The sequence below is a fragment of the Podarcis cretensis genome, assembly GCF_951804945.1.
Source record: "Podarcis cretensis genome assembly, chromosome: 1".
In the NCBI taxonomy this organism is placed as follows: domain Eukaryota; kingdom Metazoa; phylum Chordata; class Lepidosauria; order Squamata; family Lacertidae; genus Podarcis; species Podarcis cretensis.
This window is the reverse complement of record NC_137170.1, coordinates 59,933,222-59,952,616: the sequence shown is the minus strand read 5'-3', so window position 1 is coordinate 59,952,616 and position 19,395 is coordinate 59,933,222. Positions and strand designations below refer to the sequence as shown.

Genomic DNA, 19,395 nt, shown 5'->3' with positions numbered 1-19,395 from the left:
CGAATTTTAAGGGATGGTACTTCTCAAATTGTGTTAGGAACCCTTAGAATCCTCAATGTCATAAGAGTTCTTAAGGGAAAAGATCACTAATAGACTTTCCCAAAAGATAGCGTTCCCCACACCGCTTAAAAAAGCAGAACCCCAAAAGAGTGTTGCATGCATTTACTTAATATACTTGTCAGTGGTTCTTGGTAACAGTAAATACAGGTTTTGAAACCCCTTCATATTGAGGCTGCCCAAACCTTTCATGTAGAAACTATTCTCCCCTAGGTAGTGCTTGTCTAGTGTACCTGCACATGATAACTAATTTAGACCAGGAGCTTCAGCAGTGTAATGGATTCTGCTTTCCAAAGGTCTGGTGCAATCCATTATTCTAATGTGACTTTTCTACTTATCTCATGCAGTGTGCTTGCCATGCTGCTGTTGCTCTTCGACAATTTGCTGTGTTCATAGAGTTGCTGAAACCAAGGGGGAAATCGCTGAAGGACAATCAGTAAAAATACAAGCACTTCACAAGTATATTTTGCTGTTTTTTAAAGGCATGAACTGCTTGAGGAAGCCCGGAGGCAAGGTTTACCCTTTGCTCAGTGGGATGGGCCAACTGTGGTTGTCTGGTTAGAGGTAAGGAGTCTTCACAATAATGAACTCAGTGCAGCATGGCTTCTAACTTGAAACTTGTGGGTGATCCTCTTCCTGTTTTTCTCCTTTCCAGTTGTGGGTTGGGATGCCAGCCTGGTACGTAGCTGCTTGCCGTGCAAATGTGAAAAGTGGTGCTATAATGTCAGCCTTATCTGATACTGAAATACAACGTGAAATTGGAATCAGTAACCCTCTACATAGGTTAAAGCTGAGACTTGCCATTCAAGAGATTATGTCACTAACAAGTCCATCTGCTCCTCCTACATCAAGAACGGTAAGTTGGAAAGCAATGATGTCTCTTAACTAAAGAGAAGCTAGCATATCTTTTAGAATTCTGCTTTTTGTGGCGGTCTGCATTAAAAAAGACAAATATAATAAAATAAAAATAAAGTTAGGGATAGTTCTTATGACAAGATGAAGTGACCTGTTGAAACAAGTTTGCAAAAAGTTATGGTTAGTAACTGTGCTTAAAAAAGTAATGACTGCAGGTTCTTGGGATCATTTATGGCATGCTAAGATTTAAAGACATGTTTGAAATGTTAGGCAACACTAATATTTTTAACTAGATGTTTGTTAGTGTAAGCAGGGGTCCACAATTTTGCTCACCATGATGAGTATCCTGTGTTCTTCTGTTGAGCATGACACGCCTCCAGCCTCCCAAATTTGGAGCTGGAGAATGGGGCAAGTATCATCCACAGAGTACTGCTCCTTTTCTAAGGCTTTCCAAGCACTTTGGAAGCACAGCATCAAAGCAACCCCCAACCCTCATCTCAGTTTAGAATATTTTGGAGCAGAGATCCTTTTGTGTTTCCGGCTCTGGAGAAGAGGCATGGGGCTTGATTTTACTGTGTTCTTCCAGGACACTTGGAGTACCTTGTATAACACAACACAGTTTCTGGGACTCAAAAGGGAGGAGGGGGTTGCTTTGAAAAGCACCCGACTTAGATTGGGGATAAAACCTGTCCTGAAGGAAAGGCAGAGTCCTGACAAGTCAAACCTTTGCTTGGCTACCAAGGCCAGCCAAAATTTGTGAACCCAGTATTTAAAGATACATTACCACCCTATTTCAGGCATGTTACATGAAAGCAATCCCCTTTTAAAAGTGGAACTAAAGGAAGTTGTACCTGTGTTGTATTCTTGTGTGGGGTGGGGGCACATGCTGAAGACAGGTTGTTTTGCCTGCCACAATTGAATCACATTTCATTATTTACATCTGGGGTGCAGAATGTCAGCCAGTTCAGTGGGGTCTTGATAAATACTGTGCTGTGGATGTGCATACAGATGCAAATCTGCATCCATATAGGCTACATATGCACATCTCATTGTGGGGCTGGAGTGAGAGTGATGGTGACTGTGTCTTGTGAATATCTGCTGTGTTTGTAGAGTGATTTGAAAGAAAGCTGACTGACAAAGAATAAGCAGGATCCATTTCATGTTAGGATCCAGAGTTCCTGTGCTCATGGAACAATTATTGCCACATATGCTCTTGGCTTATCATAAATACATGTTATGTATATTTATGTATTATATTATGTATAAACTTAATCTGATTGCATTCTATATAATTTGGTCTCAAAAGCAACCTGCCTAAACTGAGGTGGTTCACATATAATGCCAGCCATGATTTGGTGTTACATGACTGATCTTCAAACTCTGGTTTGCAATCCTGATTTGGAGCAAAGGCAAGCCATAGTTTTTCTGATGTAACAAAAATCTATGGTTTACCACAAACCTGTAAGTGCTTTGGAGTGTTCAAGGGGAGGCATGAGTACACAAACACAACTTGTTCAAGTACTGCCAACCATGATTTGGCATTGCATGTGAATTGGCACATAGTATACAAGGGGATACAGTAAGTTTCTTCAGAAGGATAGATGCACTCTAAGGAACTAAAATGAAGAATCCCAAAGTATTACTTGGCACTGCTAAGTGTAAGGAGTACACCTAGAAGTCATATTATGAGGAATTATACTTTTTCTAATTTTGCTTAAATACAGGGTATACATTAAGTTGTTATTTGAAGGGAAATGTTTGCTTGCAGGCTTGCATCTTACATCAGTCTGTACTTAACAATCTAGAAACCATTGCTTTTGCCCATGCCTGCTCCTTATATGTACCTGTTGCTTATATATTCTGCAACCTTTCCTCTTTGTTACTGCTTTCCTTTCATTGGATGTGATTGGTTCACTTTGGGGTCATATTAGACCACAGGAAATGTCTGGGTAACACATGAAGAAATGGAAAATCTTACATCTACACCACAAACGGTTAGTTATAGCACTGAACCTTTTTGTGTTTACAGTGCTTTTCCCACTTCTTGAGTGCTTGAATCATGTGCCTCTTAATGTCTCTGAAAAGAGTAGAAATATTAATTCTTCTTGGTTATGGCCTATTTTAATTACTAACCTTCTCTGAAATGTATAATTATGCTGTAAAATGTTTTTCCACCAAGGTCATCATGGGGTTGGGAGAAATTATGTGCACTGAAGGCAAAATCAGTGCGTTGATTTTGAATTCTTAAGATGTTGCCTAATATTTTACTTGGGTTTACAGCTAAAGACTGCTTCTTGTGTGGATAAACTAAGCAGCATGTGGTGTTTCAATTTACACAAGGGTATAAATATATTGAGAAATTCTTATGTACATAACTTTGAATGCATGATGCTTGCATTCCTAACAATTAGCATGCTATTATTTTGCCTTTCCATTATGGCCACATTCCAGAGGTGTCATTTTATGCACAGAAAGGACTATGTACACTGTTCCTTGCTAGGATACATATACTAAATGTGACATAATTTTATTATGTATTTTGTGGTTTTATATATTGATTTTATTCTGTAAACTGCCCTGAGACCCCTGGGTATAGGGTAGTATATAAATTCAATCAATCAATCAATCAATCACTCAATAATAATAATAATAATAATAATAATAATAATAATAATTATTTCAACAGTCATAATGCTTGTTTTGAGAAGTTTATTGATGCCAAGCCTTCTACAGGTTTGCACAGTTCAGCCATTTGATTATTTTTTGCACACTGGACTGCGGCCATCACCTTGAATTTTCTTGCATTACTAAACTTACAAATACTAACATTTGTGTGTTCTTTTGCTTTTCTAATTACGTAACATCAGGAAGATGTGGAAGGAAGCTGGGCTCAGGTTGGAGACTTTTCTTTTAAACCTTCTGTGTAAAACATCAAAGTTTATTTAACCATAGAAAACTTTTTTTTAAAAAAATACATTGAAAAACATTTTTGAGGGGAAATTAATGAGTAAATATTTCAAATGTTAACTCACCCAAAATTTATTTTGAGAAATTATTTGGCATGGAGGTTGGCATTATATTACCTACTTTTGAGGCTTGTTCTCCTGGAGTTCATCACCGGCTTGTGATAGCACAGCAACAAAATGTGTGCCTTTTGCTGATTTTTGTTTCTGTCACAATGCATTCAGATTCAACTAAAATCTGTTTAAATAAGTTAATAACATCTTTCTAACAGCAGCCACTTCCCACTTTGCATAACTGGCCAATGCCAGTGATTCACATTGTAAACATGTGAAGGGATGGCTTCACATGACATGGTAAGCCAAAATATGACTTCACTGAGGCTGTGCAAACATGCAGGGGAGCTCAGAGCTCATTTGCCCCTCCCTACTCATTTTTACAACTGCACCATGCTGACTAAGCTAAAGTTTGGCTTTAGTGTATCATCCAAACCAGGAATCATGGTTAAGCCATCCTCTCACTGACCATGAGCTGTGGCCAAGAACAAACTTCTCTGTAGCTCGTGGTTAGTCAGGAGAGAACTTAAATGAAAGTTCAGAGGAGAGGAAAACAGCTCCTCTCCAAGAGCAGGTTCTCACAGTCTTACTAAGTCATTGTTTGCCGTACCCAGTTGTGCAAAGCAGGTCAAAGTTTGAAATGGGGAATTGAAATGTACCAGGAGGCTGCAGCCCTGGCACTATCAGAGAGTTTGACAATGTGCGTCTTCAAATCATTCTTCGCTGTTCACCTAAATAAATGCTAGTTGCTGTATAATTAAAGTTTGAAGTGGTTTTAATTTTTAAAACATTGCTTTGCATCTTCAGTAGTTGCAACCTCTTTCTTGTGTGAAACTGTAAGGCACTGACTAAATATTTTACACCTTCTTATTTAAAATTACACTTCAATGGTTTTCTTTAAATAGACCTTAGCCTATGGTGATATGAACCACGAGTGGATTGGCAACGAGTGGCTTCCCAGTTTGGGGCTCCCTCAGTATCGCAGCTATTTTATGGAATGTCTTGTTGATGCTAGAATGCTGGACCATTTAACTAAAAAAGATCTCCGTGGTCAACTTAAAATGGTTGACAGTTTTCACAGGTAAATAGATTTAAAATAGTCTTTATTAACGAGCATTTTGACTGTGCATTTCAACATACTTTCCTAATGCCTATGTACTTTTTAACCTTTTAACAGAAATAGTTTCCAGTGTGGCATTATGTGTCTGCGGAGATTAAATTATGACCGAAAAGAACTTGAAAGAAGAAGAGAGGAAGGTTTGAATGAGATTAAAGGTAGCCATTTTCTTTCCTGGATTGACTCTACTTATGAGAAGTATATGAAATCATGATCCTATATTTTCTGTTGATTGAAAAATCTCCCAAGTTGCAAGTATGTTCAATGGTAGATTCATGCCACTGTTATATTTTGTATAGAGCTGGTGTTTATGGGGTCTAGCATAGTGTTGTTAGGTCCTGTGTTCAGAATGTTTTGACTGCGTACTGGAAACACTAAATCTGTGGTGTGCTATCTAAAATACCCTTGAACTGTAAACAAGTGCCTATATTTCTTTTCCTTCCTAAACAATTATATGTACAACTACTGGCCCTATTCATTTGTGAAAGAAGGAAGAATCTGCTCAGTAAAAAACTAGTGTTGTTCTGATCTCACCCTTGTGGTGCAATTTAACGGGGCAAGATACAGGTATTCTTAATAGTGCTTACTCTCATAGTTGCAAGAATACAGTAGTTAATAATAATAAAAAACAATTTTTAATATGCTGCCCATCTGACTGGTTGCCCCAGCTATTCTGAGTGGCTTCCAACAAATTAAAACACAATACAACATCTAACTTGAGTGGAAATATTTAACCAGAGGGAGTGGGTGAAATTAATATAATAAAAGCGCTTTTGCAATTCCAGTGAGAGAGAAATGCTAGGCATCAAAAGAGACTGGAATAGCTGCACAAGGAGCTTTGAGGTCAGATTTCGAATGCTATGGATGTTTTTGTTTCTTTAAAGGATACATAAAGTTTGCTAAAATTGTGTTTTAGAGACTACCGTGATTAAACAGTATTCAAATTCTTGAAGCAAACAAATGCAAAATAATTAATATTTAGAAATATTTGCCTTGCAGTTTTTTAATATTAAGAGCTGTATCCAACACACAATGAGCAAACACAGTAGATTTCAGTTCACACAACAAACTGAGCTCCTGCAATGATATTTGGTCTTCCCTTCCTCCCCTACTGCTACCCATGTGCCTTCAAGATCTATTCCAGAGTGTTGGGGAATGCTCTGGAACAATTTTGGGAAGATTACAGGGGCAAGGGGAGAAAGGTTTACGTCAGTTGCCTTGTGCAATGTTAGATTCCCCCCAGTGTCTACAGTGTTGAAGGAATATTTCATAACTATTATATGCCAGTATCAGACATTTAGCTGCTTCATACCTTCCGTATTTACAGTCCCATCTGTATTTGGTGCCGAACAATACAAACTGTTGACAATGTATAAAACACTTCATTTGATACTAATTTTAATCAAGTGGCAATGCAGTCCCAACATTTATTTCTAAGCTTCAGTAGTATGCAGTACAGGAACCACACCTGAAAGAAATTGTATTTTATATATATTGTCAACTTTTTAGTAACTCATAACTTTACTTTCCCCCGTGCAGATGTCCTTGTCTGGAGCAATGACAGAATGATTCACTGGGTGGTGTCGATTGGTCTCAAAGAATATGCAAATAACCTTATAGAAAGTGGAGTTCATGGCGCACTTGTGGCCTTAGATGAAACTTTTGATTACAATGCATTAGCTCTTTCTCTACAAATTCCCACTCAAAATACGCAGGTAATAATGAAGAAATAATTTGATGGGGATGATTCTTACTCATTATCAGAATACAACACTGAATAAGAATTTGTAGTGTGTGGCCTATTTTAACCCTGAAATACTGTATTGATGTCAAAGAGCATAATGAATCTGTGGGATTGAGATTTAACGTTTTTTAAGGCAGAAGTGGGAAGCATATGTTGACTCTAGGTGCCAGATATTCAATATCTTATACATAAAGATTTTCCAACTGTAACCCAAAAGTTTGAAATAAGTTTTGCTAATTCTTGTTCACTTAGGCTCGTGCTGTGCTGGAACGAGAGTTCAACAACCTTCTAGTTATGGGCACAGACAGGAGGTTTGATGAAGTGAGTATTTTGGTTTTTAGTTCTATGATTCCATCCAGACTTCTTATTTGTACATACAGCCACCATGAGTTAATGAAATCCTGTAGCAAACCTTGGGCTCAATTATGGGGACTTTTAACTGGAGTGTGTTTTTGGACTCCCCCTCCTGCGCATTCACTGCCAAGAGATGCAGTCAAGGGGCTCCTAGACAAGTAAGAAGATAATACCCCCCCCCCCCCCGGTGTCACAGCACCTAAGATTAAGAACAGTTTTCCTGTGCAGGCAGCTGACTCACTGAGATCAAAGATATTTCCACTATTGATCAGTTTCTTTGTTTTAAATTTTAGGAACGGAGTTCTGTATAACCATTTATTCACTATTAGATGTTCAGCGTTTATAAATCACCAAGAACCTTTCACTACTCCCCACTTTATGGTTGTACAGTATTCAATATAGCACTACGGTGAACATTCCGTCAGGGCAAGGATTTATTCTTGTGCAGCAGAATATGTCCTGTCCACCTCCACCCCACCATTGTGAGCAGATTTTAAGGATGGCACAGGCTGCATGCAGGGAGGAGGAGTGGGGGGGGACCCCTGTTAATCCTTGCACTAGTTAGTGCAGAACTGCCTGTACTGTATTGGCTGTGCTTCATTTTAACATAGGTTTGCTCTGTTCTATCTCACTAGAAGCAAGTAACTCTAGTCCTCTAATGAGGTTTCCCAGTAAGCTTCACAAACTCTGCAGTGCAGATTCTTGTGCAAACTGCATCACAAGTGAGAGAAAACAGTGTCTCTTCTAAGCTCTCTGCACATTCTGGAGGTCTCAGGAGAGACAGAATCTTGTTTCACTTGCAGGGAGGCTTGGGTAAGTTAAGGAACAGGAAGGACTCCAGCTGTTTTCTTACTGAAATTTCCGTGCAACTGACAAAAATCTCCACCTCTCATTGAAGCCATTTGTTCTCGCTGCATTTAGGAAGCTTGGGGGTGAAAGGGGAGCTCCTTCTGACATGCATAGCAGTTTGAAAAAAAGGGGGGAAGCAGGGAAATTTCTGTAGGTTCCGTTTTTCTTTTCATGCCACAGTGCAACTGAGAGGAAATGCCTCTGTCAATGTCCTCTCTGCATGTCCCAGAAGATTTGGTTTGTGGAGGGAATTGAGGTTAATGAGGACAGATAGAAGTTTGGTAAGCCTAGTCTAGTGTAGTCTGTAGTGTAGTGTAGTCTAGTGTAGGGACGCAGGTGGCGTAGGGACGCAGGTGGCGCTGTGGGTTAAAGCCTCAGCGCCTAGGACTTGCCGATCGAAAGGTCGGCAGTTCGAATCCCTGCGGCGGGGTGCGCTCCTGCTGCTCGGTCCCAGCGCCTGCCAACCTAGCAGTTTGAAAGCACCTCCGGGTGCAAGTAGATAAATAGGGACCGCTTACCAGCGGGAAGGTAAACGGCGTTTCCGTGTGCAGCTCTGGCTCGCCAGAGCAGCGATGTCACGCTGGCCACGTGACCCGGAAGTGTCTCCGGACAGCGCTGGCCCCTGGCCTCTTAAGTGAGATGGGCGCACAACCCCAGAGTCTGTCAAGACTGGCCCGTACGGGCAGGGGTACCTTTACCTTTACCTTTAAGCCTAGTCTATATTTGTTGATTCCCATTTTAACATAGGAGATTTAAGACATTTAAGTAGAGTTTTCCATCCTCTTGAATTTGTTATAGCTCTGCATTTGCTGTACCATGTTGGGCAGTGATCATGGCATGTTTTGTTCTTTGGATAAGTGTCAGGGAACTGAGAGAAAGAACTATGCCTCCTCTCTGTGTTGTCCTAGTGGGAATTGTCACCACACTTGCTGTGCTAAAGCATAGGGAGAAAGTGGATAGAGAGATGTTTTTCTGCCTCTCATAATATTAGAAAACTGGGTCATTCCAAACATTGGAAGATTCGGGACAAGCAAAACAAAGTACTTCTTCATACAGCACACAGCTGAACTACAAAATTCACTGTGGAGTGAATATAAGTTGCTAGGAAGCACAAGTGGGAAAGAGTGCTGTTGAACTCAGGTTCTGCTTCTGGCCTTCAGGCATCTAGTTGACTGCTGTGAGAACAGGATGATGGACTAGATGGGCTTTTGACCTGATAAAGCAGGTCTTTTACATTCTCAGGACATGTATGCCACTTCTACATATTCAGGGAATAAGCCCTTCAAGTATAAGAGTAGCTTGAGGAATTTATCTCAAATGTGTGCTAGTGAATCTGTTTCCCACTGCAACCCTGGCTGTCTTCTGCTGTTTTCAGTCCAGTAGAGCTGGCCCAAAGTAGCACACTAACCAAAACACAAAAGCGGTCAGGCGTGAATAACTTTAGGATCATTTAGTTTAGGAGGCAAAGTGCCCACTTACCATGGGGGGCAATGGAGGTGAGTCAGGGCTTTTCTAGAAACTGAGGTTTGATTATGGTTATGCAGCACTGGAAAGAACTGAGCAGTCATATAATCAAGTAAGCCTTGATTTTAAAAAAGCAGACTAAACGTATAAAAGTGAACAGGGGCAAATGGAAAGGTCAAATTTTGTAAGTGTTGGTTCATTTTTGTTCAGTATCTCAACAGAACAGAGCACAATATACACCCTCCAACCCCTCTTGGAGATCTGTGGATGCTATCCCTGGCTTGCTTTGTTTATGAGACAGCTGAGTTTCTGTAAATTGTACTCCTTCTCAATGAATTTAAATAGTTTCTTGATTTTTATGTCAAAAAGGATGATTAACTATTGAAAGGCTTCCTATAGGGAGAGCACAAGAGAGTGAGGAGGAGGAGTTGTGGGATGAATGGTACAGCTGTGCACTGTAGCTTTCTACTTCTGATAAGAGAGCTGGTCGGAGGGGAATTCACAGAAGGAAAAGGCTTAAAAAAGGAGAAATATAACATCACCTTGTTTTTCCTTCCTTACGTTCTGTTGGAAATGCCAAAGAAGGTGATGGTGATTCAGTGAGGTGTAGGACAGACCAGGAGGGCACTTGCAAACTGGGTGGGGGACAAGTGATACTCAGGGGAAAGGGGAGTGGTCAGTAGAAAAGGAAACTCACATTCAAGGGAATTCCAGCATGCCAGAGCTGTTAAGGCTGAGTGGAAAGAGGCTTGATGAACAAAAGGGTAGCCCTGCAAAGGGAATTTCCAGGCACACAAAAAGGAAGGCCAACTGTCTTGTTTGTCCTTGTTTAACAAAAAAGTAGTAAGCTTTTCATTGTTTTTTTGAAGTTCAGTTTACAATACTGCCTGGATATCACTCTTTATTTCTCAGGGCTGTAGGTAGCCAATTAATAGACAGTACAGTGATTTAATTAGAACCAGAGGAGAACTGTAGTCCTGGAGATCTCAAGCTATTTGAATCACTCTCTCGTCCACATCAATGAGAATTTTGTGGGAAACTCACAGCTTGATTTGTCTGTCCAGCTAAATTTTTGCTTAGCTTATTTTCTCAGACAAAGCAAAAAGGAAACAGTTCAAGGTACACAAAATGGCAACAGAATTGCCCTTCTCACAAAAGGCTGCAGAAACATTTCTTTTCTGCATTAATTTGGAATTCAGTACTGAATTTTTGTAACTAATGTAATGTCTGCTAAAATTGCTTATCGTATTGCATAATTTCAAATTCCTATTAGATGGGGGGGAAGACTGTCAGAGACTGACAGCCATGGGAGTAGATAGTCTTTGAAAAGGATGCATGAATATTGGATTTTTATACTTCATCAATAAAACGATCAGCAACGTGCAAAATATGTGGTTCCAAAGCATCTAAAAATCTAAACCAAAGCACAATGTTCTGAGCCCTCTTGAATATTATGGTTGTGTTGTATATTAATCATATATTAAAGTGTATTGCCTTTTTTTCATGTTCAATCTTACACTTGTTAACTTGATAGGATGATGACAAAAGCTTTAGACGAGCACCTTCATGGAGGAAGAAGTTCAGACCAAAGGACATACGGGGCTTAGCAGCTGGATCAGCAGAGACTCTCCCTGCAAACTTCAGAGTTAACACCTCAATGTCTTCACCTTCTATGCAGCCAAAGAAGATGCAAATTGATGGTAATGTAGTGCTTATTTTTTTTAAGCATGATGCTGATTTATGCCTGAGGTTGTAAGTGTAATCATCTGCTTTCTTTGTATGGGGAGAGAGGAGGACTTAACCCTGTGCATGACTTTCAGTAATGCTTTAATTTGTCAGTGAATGATGGCAGCATTAGTAATACTATTTCAGCATTAATAACTGTTCACTTTCTGTGAGACCTAATGAAGCAAACTTTAGGATTGTTTTCAAATGATTTAGAAATCTTTTTAAAAAAAAAATATCTGTGTGGTAATGGAACACATCTGAATCTATGTAGCGCATAATGCAATATTGTTGCATGCAATCCACAAAGTACTATTGCTGTACATAATCCAGTTTCAGCTGAGCTTGTATGATGCTCTGCTCCAGTCCTCTTGGTGGATAGGTATTATTCAGCAGCTGGAAGTGGTAGATTCTACCAGCTATGCAGGTCTTACCAGTAAACAACCTGATTCCTTAACAAAAGGTGGGGAGTCTCTGGCCCAGATGCGCTCTCTCAGTAAATGTCATTAGCCAAGACAACCAAGGCAGTTTCAGTGATGTGACCAGGGCTAAAGTCAGATTGGAATGGATCCATGTAATCAGCTTTCTCCAAGCATTCCTAAGGCTAGGCCACCATCACCTTCTCAAACACCTTGCTGCAAAACGGTATATTTGCCACTGGGCAATAGTTTTAATACTTCTGGGTCCAGGGAGGTCGTCTTAATGAAGGGACGCACAGCTGCCTCCCTCAGGGCAGATGGGACACCTGCTATAGTGCCATCTCTCATGTTTTATAGAGTTGTAAGTTACCAAGAGAGTCATCTAGCTCAACTCTCTACAATGCAGGAATCTTTCGCCCAATGTGGGGCTCGAATCCATGATCCTGAAATTCAGAGTCTCATACTCTACTGACTGAGCTGTCCCCTTTCCTTGACCTCTCTTCATTTTTGTTAGTTCTTTTATGGGCTATGTTAGGTATATGGAGAGGAACTGTGTCAGTATTGGCACAGAAGCATAGGGCTGGGAGTCACCTGACCTTAAACACCTAAGTGAGAAGCTGCCATGTGAATATAGCTAGTACGAGGCTTATAAATTCATGACCCCAGGCACCACATTGAATGCTGCTCTAGGGATAAAGCTGTTAATGAACCTAGGAAGCTGTCTTACACCAATGCAGAGCGTTGGTCCATTAGTATTGCTTCCAATTCCTGAGGCCCTCTGCACACAAAGCATGTCTTTTGCCATTGAGCTGTGAGACCTTTTCCAAATTTGTGATTGGGGCATGTGGTTGTTTTGACCTACTTAGAAGAATGGAAAGTATATGCTGGTATAGTTTGGTGGGCTGCAGCCAATTTGACAATTATCAGTGGCCCTCAATATGCGCAAGGTTTTCCCATCCTTTTCATAAAGTGGCTTACAAATACAAAGTAGTGAATATGTAGCCAATTACTTTACATTCTGCGTAGCTAACATTTTGTAACTTTATCTTGTTACTGTAACTGCATTGATATGTGATTCTAATACTAACTGCATGCTGTGTTCTGCATGTCTTCCTGATTGTTGGAATAGGCAATGTATCAGCAACACAAAGATTGGATTCTGCTACAGTAAGGACTTACTCATGTTAAAGCCTTTTATTGGTAAGTAACAGTGATAGCCTCATTGGGGTGCATTGATGTTTTTAAAGTTACAGTATACAAATATAGGAACACATTCTTGACATCTTTCTGGTTGCTGTCTGTGGCATGCTGAAGTCCACATTGATTCGGAAGATGTCCCCCAGAACCACAAACTGCTGTCCAGCCCTATGAATTTAGAAAGCAGTTTTGTGATTCAGCCAAGCAGCTGTAAAAAGGAAGTTGGTGAAATAGTCCATATACAGCACCAATATATAACAGCTGTCATACCTAGTCCTCAAACTACTTTTTAAACTCTGTAATTTAGACATAAGTTTGAGTTCTGTGGGGACACCTTTTGAAAGGCTCTGTGCGCAGAAGTCATACCCCCTTCTGTATGTCTTTGTGAAATGGGCAGTATATAAATATTTTAAATAAATCTACATTAGATAAATGTGAAAAAAATAAATATTTTCATGCGCTGATAACTACTTTCAGCGCCAGCCTTTCTAGTTTGTTTTTGGAAGATTGAAAAGGGGGGACTTTTATGTAATATGCAAATAACTTGTATTGGGGTTTGTAGTATTGTAAGTACAAATACATCTGTATACTTCAAAATTTTTATTCTGTTGTACTGGGTAAGTGAATGAACAAAAAGCCATGCCGGACGCTGCTCCTTACCCTTTAAAATTCTGTCCAACCCTTAAGGGCTATAATCCTGCTTTAAGGAATAAAGGCTGCCTTCATGGGGGTAACCAGGGGAAGGCAGGGGGGCAGCCTGACTACGCCCATGGCTAGATCAGCCTCTTCAAGTAAATGGTTTGGTTTTTGTTTAAAACATGTCTGCCTTAATTATATCTTTGGGGAGACAGTGCATGGGAATACGTAACATTTTATTGTATATAAGACTGATTTATAAAATATTCTTGTTCTTCGAAAGCTACCTATAGGAAGTACTTTACAGCTAGTTGTGCATCTGGTGCAGTTGCACTCGTGGGGCCAAGAGGAGTAGCCCACTGGTGCCGTGACACTTCTGAGTAAAGTCGTTCTATACAACTGATCAGCTTTTGGATGTAGAGGAAAAGGGGAGTCTGGGCAGAGTCTGGTTTCCCCCCTTCCTTTGCCTAACAGCCAGTTGGCACTGTGACAGGCTTTCACTGCCTCCCTTGATTGAGGCTGTGAAAAGAGAGTAAAACTGCATGTACACTCCCCTCTGTGCTTGTCATTCCTTGGATCAGAGAGATGGTGCATACATGTTCCTGACTTGACTTCTGCAACTAACTGAGTCTTACTTTATTTTCAGTTTATCCCCACTATTTCTACAGATGACCTGAAACATTTTGAATCAAAGACCGTATTTTGGAAACAATTCAAATCTTTAATCTTGTTAATACTTGTTAAATCAACACTTTGAAATATTTTATTACAGAGTTTTTAATTAGATGAATTTGTGAGTACTATAGAGAAAGTATTTTAGACTTAAATGTTTCTTATATTTATGTAAGTGTATGTGAGTCTTATTACTTACCTTTGTATTCAGTCTATAAATCAAATTACTGCCGATTTGTTAATTTTAGTCTCTTCAACTGAATGTACTGTAATGCTTGTATGTATCTACCCCTATAAGCAATGTAGGGTTTTTGTAAATTATGCAGTTATTGTAATTATCAATAATAAGTTTTTAATAATAAACACAGGTGAAAAGGATTTTACTATCTTTGTAAAGGTATCCTGACTCAAGCAGTATATATATTTTGCCATTTGGAAAATGCTAGCTAGCTCTAAAATGTTAAATAAATCCCATTTTTTTCAGAGAAGCGTATGTTTATTAATAAAGTGGGCATGGTACCTGCTTCTATTTCCGTTCATAACTCTACTTTTTCCACCTAGCATATGATTTTAATGTGGATTTATTTAAGTCTTCTGTTCAATATAACTTGCTTTAAATGAAATTCTAAAATGTGGGATTTATTTGAATACTATGAAATGTGTGTGAGACCTGGTGAGCTCATTTATAACTACTTTTTTGTGGCTATATTTGTACAGTCTATGTTCATTGACTGAGCATAAGCCATAAGCGGAAATATTTTCTCTTAACCGAGGATAGCTCCTAATAGTACTCAACAGGCAACGAAGTGCTCTCCTGTATTTTGATGTGAAACTGTTTTTCGGAAAAATACTGATGCAGTTCTTCTAAGTGGACCAATCATGATGCGCAACTGTCTCATGACGAAAATGCTGATGGCCCATGAGGCTAAAGCGTGTAGTAGTGCAACTATTAAAAAGGCCTTATTTTTCTTACGCCATCTTTTGCATATATTTATAAACTTGTTTTAAATTCTGGACAAAAAGTTAATTGTTAATAGCGTTAGCCATTTCAACCAATATAAGTAGAAAAATGCATCATTCTTTTTTTAAATAGCATCTTTAAGAGGCCAGCGAGGAATGAGTTCAGATTATGGTGCATTATTTATTATGCAATAATATATACAGCATGTCTTTTTCTGTTTTGGTTTTGGCTCTTTTTAATTGTACGACTGAAATTCATTGTTACTGTTTTGTTGTTTTTTTCTATTAATCTTTTATGTGTACTTCTGATTATGTAACAAAATATGTACAGACTAAGTACTTTTGAACTATTTTTATCACAGTATTATTTATTGCTTTCTTTCAATAAAGTACTGAAGCATTTTTTTCCACTGCCAACAATGGGGCTTGAAGTGTTTTGAAGTGAGATTTCAAGTAATTAACTGATGTGGATGAGATTTCTTGTGAAGCATCCAGTCATGTTCCCCTTTGCTGAAACTAGCTTTCACCAGCCCACATGCCCTCCAGATGATTTTGAAGCACAACTTCCAGAATTAGACTACAACTTGGATGAGGCTGGTTTAAACTGAGGCAAGTCCAATAACCTTCAAGACACTTAAGCTACCCGTGGTATAGCACAATGTGGTGTTCTAGTAGCTTTGCACTACAACTCCCATTCTCCTATTGCCCATGCTGGCTGAGGACTGATGTGAATTACCCAGAACATCTGGAAAGCACCGCCTGTGCTGTGTCACAGTCTGTTTACGTTCGTAAAGTGTAGCCATACATTAGATTGCGGCTTTGATGGTAAACTCCGTTGGACTCCAGTGCAACTTCACAGTAAACCTGCATAACAATGCATGGCTGAGCACCTCAGCTGTGTGCAGGATTGGAACCCTGCTGATGAAAATTTGTCTCAAAATGTGCCACATAAAACAAGCATTTCTAGAATGCTTCAGTAAGTGGTTTGCTTTTAAACCTTTTGAAGTTCACCCCACAGTTGATGAAACTGCTGTTGCCTTCTGCCATCCGCTTGTTTTCTAAATGGCTGCTTAGCCCTGTGACCAGGAGCTATTGTCATGTAATCTGGGGATTATCCCCCCCTTTTTTTTTCATCTATGCTATTCTAGCACTTTAGTGTAGAAACAGATTAATATTTCTGGTAGCTATAGCAACTCTATGTTGAATGTGCTTTCCTCAATATTGAATGATAACAGGATTCAGCCTCAGTTCTCTCTGCAGTTATTTCAATGCAGATGAATCACACATTTCCCCTAGCTTTTCCTTTCTCAGCGGTTCACAACTTGCCGCTCACATTTTGAGGTGCAAGCACAGAATCAAACGAAACAGCTGTTTGCTGCCCTAGAAGCAAGGAGTTACAGCTTCTTCTCCTTCCATACTGCATCTCAAACCCTGGAAAGGAGGAAGATTAATGTTCCCAGCAGTTTCCCCTTTTAATTCTGTATCAGTATCTTAGACCTTGGGTAGTCAGTGTGGAGTCTGGGGCAAACTCCCTCAGTAAAAATGGGAGCAAGGTAATATGACCAGGTTGGAGGCACTTTAAAATTTAAAACACCTCCTGACAATAATTATTGAGAGGTAGGAGATTCTCTGTACATGGTAGTGTTTACTAATGCAGTAGCAAGGATTCTTTATATAAAGGAAAACCTGAGGCCACTTATCCCTCAACCAGTAGATCAAAGTATGAATGAGGCATGTTGGAAACAAGACTGGAATTTTATTTATACACATTCAGTGAGGGTTAAAGCTCAGTGATTACTCTGGGAAGGTACAACATTTTGTTTCAGTCAGATCACTTTACAGAAGTAATTAAGAACTTTACTTAAAGCTTTACTTTAAACCTGTTTCTAATTAAACTAATTGTTCCAAGAATGGTTATTTACTCAGCCAGTAAAACACTTTCAGATTCCTCCTGGAATCTTTTCCTTCCCTTCAGAGAAATAATCTGGGTTGCCCAGCCTAGTGAAACCCTAACCACCCAGCCAAGCCTTTAAAAGCCTAAAATCCACCTAAGCGCTATCTGACCATTTATGTCAGGTTCTCTTCTTTAACTCTCCACTCCCTCGTGATTGGTCAACACTCCCCCCCCCAGCCCTGATTGGCTTTTGGGTCTTCAGGAGGTTGACCCAAGGCCCAGTGTCCATAAGTGTCCTCCAGATAACTATTCCCATCATCCCTGACCATTGCCCATGTTGGCTAGGGCTGGTGAGAGCTGTTGTCAACAGTATCTGGAGGGCATAACATTGCTTAGCCCTGACTTAGATCCATATGAGCCTTTCCATCACTTGAGATCTGGCTGGCTCTTCTCTCCCCATGCCATAAGAAAAGTTTTCTACTTCAGTTTTGTAGAATGTTCTCTCCTGGAAACAGTGATGCCCTCTGGGCAGAAGTCCAGGGCCCTGTTCAGCAGAATGATAGACACATAGATTTGCACATTTTGAAGCAATGCGATGAAGCAAGCGATGGTGCTAATACTTTGAAATCTTGTTGAGGTCAGCCACAACAGTTTTAAGAGACGCTTTTAGAAATTGGTTTTTTAGCGTATAACAGTCATGTTCCAAATTTCATTCAGCTATAAATTCCATAGATGGAATAAAGTTGCTTTTCTACACTCTTCCTCACATTTTTACCACCATTAAACTGTATTGTGAGTCATTGCTCTTCTTTCCCAATGGTGTAACATCTCTCATTTACCCTAAAAAAAGGTCTATAGGAAATTGTATCCTAGAACATTTTTTTTTTAAGTTGCAGGTTTCCAAAGAGTAGAAAAGTGTTCCTTAACAGTTTCCAATACATACATACATGTTTTTAAGCAGTCAGTCTCAGCTCTGTGCCCCAAACATGAGTTTCCAACAGTTGTCATTGCTATTATTTGGAGTTCAATAGACAACTTTTTAAGCTATAGAAATGCCATTTTTAAAGCACAGATCTCTGAAGTTTGGACTTGCAGATGGTAAAAAGAGTGTTCTGTTTACCTATTCGTCCCATGCACATGCCTGGCAAAAGAAGCTAGAGTGCTTCCCTCTTCTACAGGAGCTTGGCTGGGGAGAAGGGAAACAACCTGAGGCAGAAAAGTGGAAGTGACCCGTTATTCCAGGTCAAAGACTGTTGCTTTTGTCCTCCCTCTGCTGAAGTCCTGGACCCCTCCAGCTCCTTTTTCCCTCATTTGTGATGGCCCTACACAAACGGTCATGTGAGGCTGTAATTTCGGGGGCAAAGTGCCATCAGTATGCTAGTGATACTCGGCTCTATTTCTCCACATCTCAATCAGGAGAGGCCGTGCAGGACCTGGACTGGTGCCCAGACACAGTGGTGGGTTGGATGAGGAAAAAGAAACTGAGCTTTGAATCCCAGTAAGATGGAGGCGCTGTGGGTGAATGGTTTCCTGTGTCTGAGAAATTGGCCAGTTGCCGTCCCTGGATGGGGTTGTGATTGGAGGCCTCAGTGGCTAGGAGTGGCTTCTGTTTGCTTTGACTAGTGCAACAACAGAATCGGGATAGCTTGTTGCACGTTAATGTCCAGGCATTAATGACTTCAGTATTGGATTACTATGCAGGACTTCCCTTGTGCTTGACCTGGAAACTGCAGCAGGATCGCTGACAGGAGTGAGACCCTCTCAGCATATCTTCCTCAGAGATCTGCAGTGGCTGCCGGTATGTTACCAGGTCAAGGTCAATGTGTTACTGTTAGTATATGGCTCTCAACAACTTGGGGCCAGTTTTCTTAAAGGGGGGCCCCACCTCATAGGTGTCCAGTCGGCCACTTCAGTCTGTGGGACTAGCGCTTTTACAAGTACAATACAATGTTCATTCCACGCTTGCAAGAAGCCAGCCTTTCAGTGTTGCATCACCTACACTTTGGAATTCTCTGCTCATTGACATTAGGCAGGTGCATTCTCCAAATGGTTTTTCCATGCCTACTAAAAACTATTTTAGTTCCAGCAAGGCTACCCAGGCATGTAATCTTAACATGCAATTTTAATGCATGTTACATTACAACTGCATTACAAGTACAACTGTTTTAAAATTACAGATGTTATTTTAAAGCTGAATTTTTTATGTGACTTGTTTTTAATGATTTTTTTTAATTACTATTTTAGGCTATCTACTGTAAGCTGTTTAGAGGTCTTTTGTACTGGTGGCGGTATGCAAATTTTGTTAAATAATCTCATGCCCATTTTAGCTGGGAGCCAACCCCACTGAAATCAGTGAGACGTGGTTTGCTTTTGGGTAGACGTTGTGATCCAATCGCTAGTAAAATTTCCCGCCCACCCACCGGCCGACTTGAACG

The 19,395-nt window shown here is 40.0% G+C and overlaps 1 protein-coding gene across 9 annotated transcripts in view; it reads left to right on the top strand.

The window, feature by feature from the left end:
* Positions 1-19,395, top strand: part of PPFIA1 (PTPRF interacting protein alpha 1) — a 63,621-nt gene that overhangs the window by 39,058 nt on the left and 5,168 nt on the right. For 2 of the 9 annotated variants that reach the window (XM_079991325.1, XM_079991323.1), the window contains 11 exons: positions 540-621; positions 713-913; positions 2,844-2,906; positions 3,780-3,806; positions 4,835-5,010; positions 5,107-5,204; positions 6,586-6,761; positions 7,043-7,111; positions 10,992-11,157; positions 12,731-12,801; positions 14,081-15,486. In XM_079991325.1, the coding sequence (XP_079847451.1) occupies positions 540-621; positions 713-913; positions 2,844-2,906; positions 3,780-3,806; positions 4,835-5,010; positions 5,107-5,204; positions 6,586-6,761; positions 7,043-7,111; positions 10,992-11,157; positions 12,731-12,789 (1,117 nt within the window). In that variant the 3' untranslated portion in view covers positions 12,790-12,801; positions 14,081-15,486. Of the gene's footprint in view, positions 1-539; positions 622-712; positions 914-2,843; positions 2,907-3,779; positions 3,807-4,834; positions 5,011-5,106; positions 5,205-6,585; positions 6,762-7,042; positions 7,112-10,991; positions 11,158-12,730; positions 12,802-14,080; positions 15,487-19,395 lie in introns of those variants that run through there. The other 7 variants (XM_079991324.1, XM_079991329.1, XM_079991328.1 and 4 more) reach the window with 5 other exon arrangements.